Raw genomic sequence first — 12,708 nt, 5'->3', positions numbered from 1 at the left:
AGTATCAATGCAATTGTGTAGTGTCAGCAGTTGAGCTGTGCTCAACAAAAACTCAAAACTTTGGAGCCATCACTTCTGAATTGCAAATGGGTCCTCGTTTACGCGACAACGTTAAGTCCCACGTGACTAGGATGACTCAGGACACCATTTTCCGCCTTGGATGGGAAACAATATTGCAACCACTATATTCCCCGGGTATTGCATCGTGCGATTATCACCTGTTCCATTCTTTGGACAATCACCTTAAAGGACGCCAGTTCAAATCCCTAGTAAAAGTCCAAAATGCAGCTGATACTTTCTTCGTTTCAGGGCCCACCAAGTTCTACCGCGATGGATTCCATGGCCTTCCAGAACGTTTTCAGAAGGTTGTCGATGCTGATGGGGCCTATTTTTGATCTTCCAGGTTAGGTGACGTATCGATGTTCGAAGGTGGTGGGTGAAAAGCAACAAAACTTTTCTTGGTTACCTTTATATTTCAATTTAAGACCTTATATACAGAACCTATCTACACAACATTGATTTTCTTTGAAATTTCACTTAATTTCTTTACGGTTTCCTGACAAAAATATTTATTTATTATTCGTGACTAAAAAACATAATTATTTTATTACACTGAGGAGAAATAAAACAGAGACAGAATGAAATCCAAATTGAACAAAAGCATTGTTTCTTACCAAATTTTCCATCCTCTATGTCTTTTAAAACACTTGTTAAAGCATAAAAAATATACTGTACTTACAAATCAGTTTAGTCCCTTTGTTTTATGGCTGTATTTGTAGTACCTTGTTAAAACGTTTGTCTTCAAACTGTCAAGTATAAATCACAGTAAATTGTGTAATCTGCTGTCAAAAAAGTATCCTATTTTTCAATCGGTATGGAAAAACAATATTTTTCCATACTATTTCACCATAAATTATTAATTGTCAACAAACTTCGTTACTTTTAAATGAATGAAGCGAGATAATGTTACTATGATGTTTTAAAAGCTGGCCATTTGGGGGGCCAGGAAACCGTTTGGGGGTCCTGGCCCCGATGGGCCCCCTCTTGGCTACACCCCTGAATTGATATTTAAAATTTTAGCATCTTGACGCAAATCAGCACCATCTTTCAAGTAAATGTTTTCCAACAGCTTGTTTTCAGAATGCTTAAAACTTCCAATTTCTCTAGCCATTTTTTATTCTTGTGTTTCTGAAACGAAATGAAATGGTATACTTTCAAATAAAACGTCAGAAAAAAAGTACTGTTACTTTTTAACGTTGTGTACCGTTAGTAAAAATACTGTTAATGAATATACTGTGTATATACTGGAGAAACAGTTTGCATATTCATTGGTGCATTAGATGATTGGTTTGTTGGTTTAATCAGAGATTAATTTTCCTCTCAGTAGGCTTTTGATATGTGGGCCTACAGCTAAACGAATGATCCGAAACCCACGAGCCTCTACTAAGAATCAAATCCAGATCGTCCGCGTCGGAGACGCGTACGTTAGCAACACAGATTTGGGATAGTTTGTTTATACTGCATTAGAAAATTTTCATGAATAATGTCTACTCTATAAGGAAAATGATGCCTGGAAATATAATAAACTAATAAATTTTCAACATTGTGACGTTGTTACAACTATTAAATACACATTCGAAGTATATATATTGTCGTGTAACATCTATTCAAACAATTTGAATTTTTTTGCAGGACGTTCCAGACGACTTTAAATAACTATATTTACAGTGGAATAGTAGTAGTATGGAATGAAGAAAGGAAAACAATGCAATAAACACACTTGTTTGTATAATCAAGTTACGGAACCTCTATATCGGATGTGCATGTGTTAACGGGAAAGAGACATACGCCTTCACAGCTTGTATTTCTAAAATAAGGAAGTTGTGAGAAGCCATCATGTAATCTTTAACATCCATTAAAACAGTTGTCAGATTAAGTCGTCCCTCCTTTTAAAAGCTTACTCCAGAATTTCACCACAAAATGCTAAGATTAGTAAGTTAAGTCTAAACCATTTTCATCGCTTCACAAGTTAAGTCAGAGGAAAACTTCATTTCCTACGTCTGTTCTGCGATTTGAAGTAAATACATTCTTCTCTTCAATTCTTGTAGACCATTAAAGAAAAAAAATAATCTTTGCAAGGATTAACTGGAGAATTTTGTTGCAGTACGTACATACCTGGGAAGCTCTGCTATAAATTGTGATTCTAAAACTAACGCTGGAAAAGAAACTTTAGTAACACAAACTTCTTTATTTTGGTATTTCAAATAAAATCAATAAATACATTCTTTATATCGTTTCGTTTATTGATCGAACTGCTGTACATAAATAGAGTTAGCTACAGTTTACAATTATGTTAACAACTCATGAAATGGAAACATAACCATAAAAAACATGTTTAATTAATAATACTATATAAATAAATGTTATTATCATCATTATTAAAATTTTGGTGTTGATTCAGCTATTAACACGAACTTAAATGAAACAATTATTTTATAATTATCCTAAATTAAAAACTGTAATGATTGTCAATCTGTATAAAGCTGCTTGACAATATAATTTAATGCAAATATAAATAAACAAACCAAAAGTGTTGCTGAATACTGTTATCGAAATTTGAAATTTCTTGAATGATTACCAAACCATTCGTGTTTTCTTAAAATAAATGGTGATAACATTTGAAGCTGCTCTGAAGTGGAATTAATGTTATTTATTAATTCATGATATTGATTTTCACGTCAGATTGTATGGTAACAACAAATAACACATAAGATTTGGATATGCACTAAGATATGTTACAATGGTTGAGAACAGGTCCATTTTCTTAGCATCAGACAAAATCAAGCAAAATATGTATATTTGTGTATATATACTTCTATATATATTTATTTATTTATAGGATTGAACTTATTCACGTATTTGATTTCTAAGCTCACATGACATTATATGATGTGTGTATAGATATGTAAAAGTTTGGAAGAGATGTCATTATTGTCTCGATGTAGCCTAATGGCGTAATGGCGTTATTTAGCTTTCAATATAGAGTATTACCATAAAAATACTAAGTAGAAACATTAGATTCAATGCATATAAATCCCAGTTTCGCAATGTAAAACAAAATAACTTTTAAAAGCGTTAGCAGGCAATTTTTAATACACACTGAATCACATTTATTGTCATATTCGATGCAATCTCCAATACAGGAGTTATTACATCTTTCAAAATAAGTAGAGTTTGTAGAATATTGTCATGTTTATGCTTTGTACAAAATTAGAATATAAGGATCAAAAAAATGTTCTCACACTACAATGAATCGTATTCCTGAAATTCAGGACAGATATACTCCGTAGCTGAATGTATTGTCATATGTCAATAATACGAAAAATTTAAAACATTTTTACTACATATTGACCAAGCTATTCAAAAGCCACAATCTGCGAGATATGTGAAAAATATTGTCATTTTATCTCTCACAGATATGTTAATCCAGTGCAATTCTAAAATAACACCAGAGTTCTACGGGGCGAAACAACAAATTTGAAAATATTTTCGATCTATAAAATTCTATTAAGTAGAAAACAAATACAAACGAGAAACAGTATAAAATGAATTGATATTATTTACTTTCAAACAGTACTTCCCAAACTACTCGAACAGAGATTTGATATGAGATAAAGAGGTTACAGTTTTCTTATTGAGATATCAACTGCATTCATATTCAAACTTCTTAGAAATTACAAGTAAATTATACATTTCTTCTAAAAAAATACCCAAAAAATGGAAATCATGTCTTTTTGCCATAAAATGAACTTCTAAATTTCGTAAATTTAATAATAATACTAATGACAATGCTTTAAAATATTCAAATATATTTTATATACTTACTCGAAGAGTTTGAGAAATCCTGAGTAAATCTTATTTAAGAAGTAATTAGTGCATTGGGCTGCACAAATCTCATATGTTGAAATTGAGTATTAGATAAAATTGACACCAAACAAATAGTAAAAAAAAGAAAACATGGAATCTAACTTTTCAAGTACGAGAAGCCATTTTCTTTTAATTATTACATCCAACGATTTCAGTAAAGGAAAACTGTTATCGATGGTATTTCTTTAAGAAACAATAAACCAATAACTCCCGATGAAAGTAATATTAAATTGGATAGTACTACCATACTAGTCACTGGAATTTTTAATCGTTAGGTGTTAATCAAACAAAAATATACGTAAATACATGATACAACAGTATGGTTCATCACATTTCTTAATCCTTTCAGGACATATTTTAATTTAATGGAAGATTATTTTTTTGGTACTTAATTAATATATTCACAGAAAAAATACAATCTCACTTTCATGATTTGAGACAGCAACACTAAAAGAAAACACATTTAGAATGTGCCTAATGCGTCCATTCCTGCAGTCACCTTTCATAATCTCCTTCGGCGGTGCCACACCCCAACTTTAGTAGGCTCTAACGAAGAAGAATGCCACGTTCCGAAGCGGTCATCCTCTGAAAGAAAATCAGTCAACCATTAGTGTCATTGTATTTATAAAATAAGGATACATCGATAACATCGTACATTGCAAAAACTAAATTCATAAACGATGTTTAGAATGTAAAATATAATGTGTTACATAAATAGGTTCAAATAACTTAAGTTGCATTTGCGGAAAACACATATAGAAAATAACAGAAAGCGTGTTTATGTAAATTTTATTTTGATGCTCGAGATATGTTGAACTAGTTCATGCTACTTTCTGAATCATTCAATAAAGAGAGCACCTGAAAATCGGTTTCTGGCTGATTGTTAAAAATTCGATCACTTTTAGAAAAACACACAGGAAAAAGATATTATTGGAAACAATAATGAAATAAAATGTTATTAAATCATTAAATAGTCTGGAAGTATTAAAAAAGGAAAGCCAAGTGATTATAGAAAAAGTTTGAAATGGAAAATCTCTTCAAAATCATAAATTGGTTAGTTGGTTAATTTAAAGAGTAGCGTCCTCATTATCACCGAGGCTATATGAGACATGAATGTGCAGTTTAACATAAGAACCATATGAGCTCCCGTGGAGAAACAAACCCGGGTTTCCCGTGCCAAAGACGCATACGCTAACTATATAGCCAGGAAAGTGCTCCAAAGTCATGAATTCAAAGCCAATGAAATAATATTCAAAGAGAATCTTGAAGCAAATTGTCTTTTAATCTTGCCATTATTTGACTAGGAACCAAGTCAACCTGGTAATCTTAGAAAAAGAGAGCAAATTCATATTGTCATTATTTGGTTTCTTCGTGCTTTCGTAGTATAAATATGTATATATATATATATTTGCTTATCATTTTTAATGAATGTCTAACAAAGCCACTGATGCCGGTATCTAACAAATGACTGAAATTCATAATGCCAGGCAACAATATTATACATACATATATATATATATATATATATATATATATATATATATATATATATATATATATATATATATATCAGATTTATATTCGACTAAACCTGCACTTTCTGCGAGAGAAAAATATAACCGAAAGAAAAATGAGTAATAATAATAATGGTGAACACTATTTTCATTTGTTATTCGAAGAAAATCATTTTTTTTTCTGAATGATGAAAAGTTGTCTAGGAGATGTTTTTGTTCCATATTAGGAGGAAAAATGGACTGAGCGGTACTGTATTTTCTTGAATATATTGTTCCGTTATAAACAATAAATGAACAAGAAATCTGTATATGAATAGAGCACAGTTGGATTTCTCAAATATTTTTAAATAAAATTACTTTTGTAAGCAATACATGTTGTAGTACATATTACACACAGGCCCGTACGACTTATGTAGTATTGATTGAAACAAGAATTACAGACAACTATTTGCTTTGGTTTATTTCAATTATTTTCAAAGTCATTAAGAATAAACGTGACTTAAATATTACGTAATGCACACACATACACACATCTAAATACACATGTGTGTGCACCTATACACGTACTCATATACAGGCGTACAGGAATACAAAATTTGGTATGGAAATAGTGAATAACGATATAAAACAGTTGATCAGTCTGAAGCATGACACTGTTCGGTGTAGGTTCGAATCCGATTCAAGACAGGAATATTATATATTGTTCTTCTACAGATTATTTCTCATCATCTCCTTCAGCCTAAAGAGCAGAATCGTGAAATAAACTTCAAAATAAATAAACAGACATAACAATATTGCTTACTACTGCCCTTAAATTACTTTGAGATGCATTATTGTTCCAATCAATTACATAATTTGAGTTATAGATAAGAATAAAAATGTGAGTAAGAAATAGACTGTACCATGAATACAGTGCGCGAAGCTCATGCTAAAACATGTACTCAAGCTAATCATTACAAGTTAACAGCGGGTTAAACTTGAAGCAAGTTTCACATCTTCTAAGTAGGACATGTTTGTAACAATGTAGTCATGTTACATGTAGCTTATGCATATCAAGTACACTGCGACTGGATTTTGTGCACAACCCTATGAACTCTCCATTATGAACTTCGAATAATAAATACTTACAGATACAACATTCGAATAATTACAAATTTGGTTGATGTGGAGATCTATGTCTCTGACATAGGTATATATAATTTTAATAAAGAACGGAATGGCGAAGAAAACTGTTCTACGCTTCTTCTAAAAGGATACGTAGTGGTGTAAACCAAACTTTATATATTTAGAACATTACATCACCCCTGACATCCTCTCCTATTTAATAGTTGAGCCGTAATTAACTTTTGTAGACATTGTCCCAACATTTTAATGAAACATTTTAATTTAAAATTTGGTTTGTAGTAATTCGAAAATATAGGTCTATTACAAAATGTTTCACTTGCCCAGTACTAACTCAGTACTTATGTATTGCCTGGAGTAATTTTAACCAAATTTGCTACACATATTACTTAAAGCTGAAATAATACTATACCTAGGTAGGATTCACCCCTTGACACACCTATGGTGAGAGTGGGTGACATATAAAAGTAATCAAAGACAACCGATATTTGTGTCGAACCCATATGTCACGGTTTGCTGAGATGAATAGTCACACTTTCGATACCGTTAACAGGGCTCTCGAGGCCGAAATTAAATTGCCCGCAAATTTTAAACTTTTTCATAAATATCTCACAAGTAAACCTTACGTTTGGGTGAATCGAGTTGCTGACTGAGACACATATGAGAAAGGAGTACTAAATGTGGTCAGTATTTCAGTGAAGTTGTAGGTGCGAAGCTCCAGGAGTTTAGGAGATACAGCTACCAGAACATCACATGGAAGTACAGAATAGTCTTCATACAGTTAGAGGTAAAAGCTCTGTAAGACCTCTTGTAACGACAAAAGGTGAATAACATACATATGGGTACCTATTAGGACTAGGAGAAAGTCATATAGTAAGGGTATACCTGACGGCGGCCATCTTGAAATCCGCCAATTTGAATTAAGGTTACTTTTTTAAAATAGGAATAGGGTAATGAGATACATGATTTAAGGCGCAAATTTAATCAGAAGAACAATGGTGACGTTAGTTTTGATTTACGCGCAATCGGTAAAAAGTTACAGGGAAATTAAATATTGCTGCAGCATATGTATTAGTCCTTTACCCCACCTTCGCAATATGATTCGATTCTCTTTCAATCAGGCTGGATATTTGAATGAAGAACCTGGACGTTGGATCGCTCCTTACGACTACTGCTTTGACGGAATTTTTAACGACAAATGTGTCAAGTGTAACTCGATTGCCTTTGTCACGTGTGCTCACTGTGAGCAGAGCATTTGTGCAAGTCATGCACTCTTTTCTGTACTACATATTGATTGTACTAATTGAGGACTTTTCTGGAAGAAAGACCCAATTTCAATTATGACTCAATTCCACTTTTGTCATTTTTCATTAAATTAGCAACTTGTTTATGCGATAACAAATGCTGGTTAATGATAAAGCAAAAATGATTATACCGTTGGATTTATGGTGAAATTTGCTATTAATAAGGTGTCAATGTTATGCGTTTTGTTTAAAACTTTTGTCTGATTCAAAATGGCGGATTTGAACATGGCCGCCATCAAGGCAACTCTTACCATAGACCTAATATTTATCCACCTGCTTTTTATTTAATTCTTATCATTAACGCAAAATTTACAAGGTGGGGTAAAGGACTAATACATATGCTGCAACAATATTTAATTTCCCTGTAACTTTTTACCAATTGCGCGTAAATCAAAATTAACGTCACCATTGTTCTTCTGATTAAATTTGCGCCTTAAATCATGTATCACATGACCCTATTCCTATTTTAAAACCGTAACCTTAATTCAAAATGGCGGATTTCAAGATGGCCGCCGTCAGGTATACCCTTATTATATGACTTCCCCCTAGTCCTAACCTAATATGTAGCCATATATTTGTTATTCACCTTTTGTCGTTACAAGAGGTCTTACAGAGCTTTTACCTCCAACTGTATGAAGACTATTCTGTACTTCCATGTGATGTTCTGGTAGCTGTATCTCCTAAACCCCTGGAGCTTCGCACCTACAACTTCACTGAAATACTGACCACATCTAGTACTACTTTCTCATATGTGTCTCAGTCAGCAACTCGATTCACCCAAACGTAAGGTTTACTTGTCAGAAACGTATAAAGCAGAGAAAAATTGTAAGTTGTTCTTTTAACCATACGATTTTACAAATGATAGCGTAGTTACAACTTCTCTGAATGTTTTCCGTTGTTTGAAAGTTAGGAAATAAACTTTTTAAAGCGAAAGAACAATTCGTTCCTAGCTTTTTACATAACCAAAACATTCATAGGAGTTGTAACTACGCTAAAATTTGGAAAGTCACATTGTTAAAAGAACAACAACTTGCAATTTTTCTCCTCTTTATAAGTTTATAAAATATCTAGGGAAACGTTTAAAATTTGCAGCAATTTAATTTTGGCGTCGAGAACCCTCTTAAGGTCCAAGTTCAGACTCCATCGACAAGGGGATTAGAAATGTGTGAAAATAAGATGTCTCAAATGAACCAGATTAGTGTGAATTAAGTACTTTTCGGGGTCGGTAAGCTACTAGCTAACAATTCCGATGTTATTAAAGCCCAAATTTAGACAATAATGTTTATTTCAGCTCCATTGGAAATTTACAGAGCAACACCTAGTATCAATATATATTTGGATGTAGGTGTATGCATGTACATATTAGCGTAACTCTGGAGCAATATCGACCAATCTTTGTAGACATATGATTTACAATATAAAAAATACATTGGAAGTAAGACACCCCAAGATGGAAGTTGGAATGGGTGGCATGTAAAAATAATCCAAATCTACTACCGATATTAGTGATTAGTGTGCAATCGATAGACTGAGGGATCACTATTGACAATCATAGTGTAGTTTCATTCCAAGTTCAGCCCCATCTTCAGAGGCGGTAGAAGGGATGTAAAATATTTAAAAAAAATGACTGGGATCAGTGTCGAATAAATAGTTCACGTGGATGGGAAACAACTGACCTCTTTCAAAGATTTTTGAACCTTAGTTAGTGCCCACCTCAAGCTGAGTTTTTAAATTATATCTGTTTGATTACAGGAAGTATTCTGTGGGGGGTAGGGTGTTTCGAAACGTATATAATTACACTATCACTGAAATACGTATCCTATTGGGGAAGGGGATTCAAATATTTTCCGGGGCCGCGGTGGCTCAGTGGTAGAGCGTTCACCTCTGGTGCATGGGGTCCCGGGTTCGATCCCAGCCCCCGCCAAGTGAACTTTGTGGTGGACAAACACCGTGTGCGTGGGTTTTCTCGGGGTTCTCCCGTTTCCTCCCACTTTCTTTATTCCACCCTTTCATTCATTACTCATTATCACCGTCTCCTTTAGCCTAACCGGCATAACGTGGGACGTAAAACTCAAAGATTTTTCAAATATTTTCCATAGCTCATTCTTCCTGTCGCGTGAAGTACGGACATTTCAGCTATATATAAAGTTAATACTAACTAATGGGGTAAAGCCTTTTTTTCTGCTAACTAACACTTTGATATGGTTCACTAATCCTGGTTTTAGTTAAGATTTAGCTTTTTAAAATGTTTTTCAAGCATCGTAGTGTAAATTCTTGGAACAGAAAATAAAATCGTAGTCGCTAATTATTATTTCAACAGAAAATTGCATACATTGCTAAACCTCGGAGAAACACTGCATAGGAACAATAAGAAAAACGTCTTGGTAACAAATACAGAAATACAGAAAGTAAACGAAATGAAGAATAGTTAATACGTGATAAAAAATGTGCACAATCTATCTTACCAGTTGCAGAAGTAATACATATAATGTATTTTTCTTTTCATTTGTAATTCAGTTTCATACGTGTTCTATCCAAATATCTTTATTTCTTTTAATTCTGAATATAAAATTCACTCTTCTTATATTTATATTACTTCAGTAGCCAAGCCTTAAATTTAATGACCTTTTCATTTGTGAATCTATATCCGGAGCCATTTTCTATTTCAGATACGCTTTCAGCTTTTCTTTCAGGCAAAATCTAAAGATGTTCTCCGATGTATGTTCTTAGGAGCAAATGGACTTGTAATAAAATTGAAAACCACTAGTAAAATTTAACATTTATGTTTTCTTTCTCTCATTTATTCTTATAAAGTATTTTTACATTTTAAAAGTCATGTAAACTGGCAAATGGGGTGCATACTATTAAAGTATAGTGCAATATAGATTAAAGAAGTTGAAGAGACGTAATTAATGTTTCAGTCCACCGCAATCTGAAATCAAAAGGGGTATTGCATGCAGCAAGACATACATGCAACAAGACAGGTGTAATACTAAAGCAGGGGAGACAAATCTAGGCAAGTATGCTACTAGTGACACACAAAAAGTTACTTTATTTATTTTTTTTATAAAAAATAGCTAATATACGTAGCAGTATCAAAAATTGATATATTAGGCGTGTAAACAACGAAATATTTTCTTGAAAAAAAATCCTCAAAATTTCCCTCAAAGTAGTCCTGTGTATACAAATACACACAATATACTGGTATGTGTATGTGGAAATCTCAGTACAAGGCCTGCTTTTTAAGAGTGTAAAGCAAATTCTGCAATTCGCGATGAATCTTGTTAGAGCTTCCAACATGGATATCCTAGCTTGAACTTTATGTTTGTGAAGAGGGAAAAGTCTCATGGTGCTAATTTCTGCTAGTAGGTGAAGTGACAATGATGTTCATTCTGTTGCTACCCACAAATTTACGTATTTCAAACTCTTTCTGAACAAATGCATTATCATGTTAAAGTATTAATTATTCCTCAGACAGAGTCCAGTGCTATCTATCTAGCTTACAACAGTGAGGTACCTCATAAATATGATATACGTGAAGACTTACTGGTTCGGGACAAAATTTCTATACGCAAACTTTCGACATCAAAGAAAACTTTGATTACGCCCTCGGTTTATGGCTCTTCTTCTATATTTTTGTAGGTCCTACCACTGCAAAGGCTTTTGTTTGCTATGTAAGAAGTAGCAAACTTAACAGTATGTCTAAAGATTACCCCAGACGTGAAGGTTTGTTTATAATCACTAGTGACGAAGATCCATCTTCTTTTTAACATTGACAATCTTTTACATAATTTTTCTTCAATGTTCAAGACAAATGAGAGGATTTCCTGTACGACTATGTATGACAGTTTAACGGCTTGTGGTGTAGAAGACTTGAATGATTCTCTGGCGATCATCACACACAAGGTTTTTAGCTTTGCAGCATTTTCACTTGATTTACTGATTGAAGATTAACTTTCGTACTCAGCGCCGAGTCATTGTTACATCTTAAGGCGGCATCCGAAGCAAGTATCATCACTGAAAATCAAATCCAGGACCGTGCACTCAGAGAGTATGTGAACCAACCACTAGACCAGGAATGAGCATTACAGAATTTTCGGATACTGTGTTAACGGAAGGTTCACTGAACTTTGTTTGCCTTTCAATGATGTTCTGCAATTCTGAATTACTTCATAAGACCTATTGTTTCAGTGTCATAAGTCTGTTAAATATTTCGAAAGATTTCTATTTAGATGTGGTTAGTTGGGTGTAGGATTCGGTGTTAAATATTTTTTCTATTTTTCAGTTGATACTAAGGTCGCAAACAATGTAGCACACATTGTAACAAAATCCCAGGCAATTCCTCTCTCACACTGTTCACATAAGAATTACATACGCCTTGCTAATTAAGAATAGTCGTTGTTATCTGTAGCTGTAAGCATATTAGCTTAACATAATACGATTAAGCCCTGCAAGGTAAATGAAGGATTCCTTACTCAGAAATGTCAATTGCACCACTATACCATAATGATCCTGAGAATAATTAAAGTTGCAGGATTTGCTAAATGCGCGTCGAGTAAAATGATCGGAAATTTGTGCCGTAGAATGGCATAAATGTTGTAGATCCTTAATAATAGGTGTAAGAGGAACTTGTGTCGTTTCTACACTCTCTCATCAAAGATTGAGGAGCATACCTTCTTATTTACTTAACCTTTAATTGCATCGTTTTTCTAAGACTAATAATTTAGCCTGCTTAGCTATGAGACCTGATGATCACCAGCTAACATTTATGAGGCAAAAGGGCTGCATAAAATTTGAAAGTTGTGTCATTGCATTTACTTAACATAACTTTGGAACATTTT

The 12,708-nt window shown here is 33.3% G+C and overlaps 1 protein-coding gene across 3 annotated transcripts in view; it reads right to left on the bottom strand.

Moving 5' to 3' along the window:
* Positions 1-2,284: 2,284 nt before the first annotated feature.
* LOC145688260 (uncharacterized) overlaps positions 2,285-12,708 on the bottom strand; it is a 627,005-nt gene continuing 616,581 nt past the window's right edge. For all 3 annotated transcript variants that reach the window (XM_081762232.1, XM_081762231.1, XM_081762233.1), the window contains one exon: positions 2,285-4,512. In XM_081762232.1, coding sequence (XP_081618358.1) covers positions 4,430-4,512 — 83 coding nt within the window. In that variant the 3' untranslated portion in view covers positions 2,285-4,429. The remainder of the gene's footprint in view (positions 4,513-12,708) is intronic.

The sequence above is a fragment of the Thermobia domestica genome, chromosome 6 (genome assembly GCF_964235325.1).
Source record: "Thermobia domestica chromosome 6, izTheDome1.hap1.1, whole genome shotgun sequence".
NCBI lineage: Eukaryota > Metazoa > Arthropoda > Insecta > Zygentoma > Lepismatidae > Thermobia > Thermobia domestica.
The sequence above is the reverse complement of the archived record's forward strand: the minus strand, read 5'-3'. Positions and strand labels throughout refer to the sequence as shown.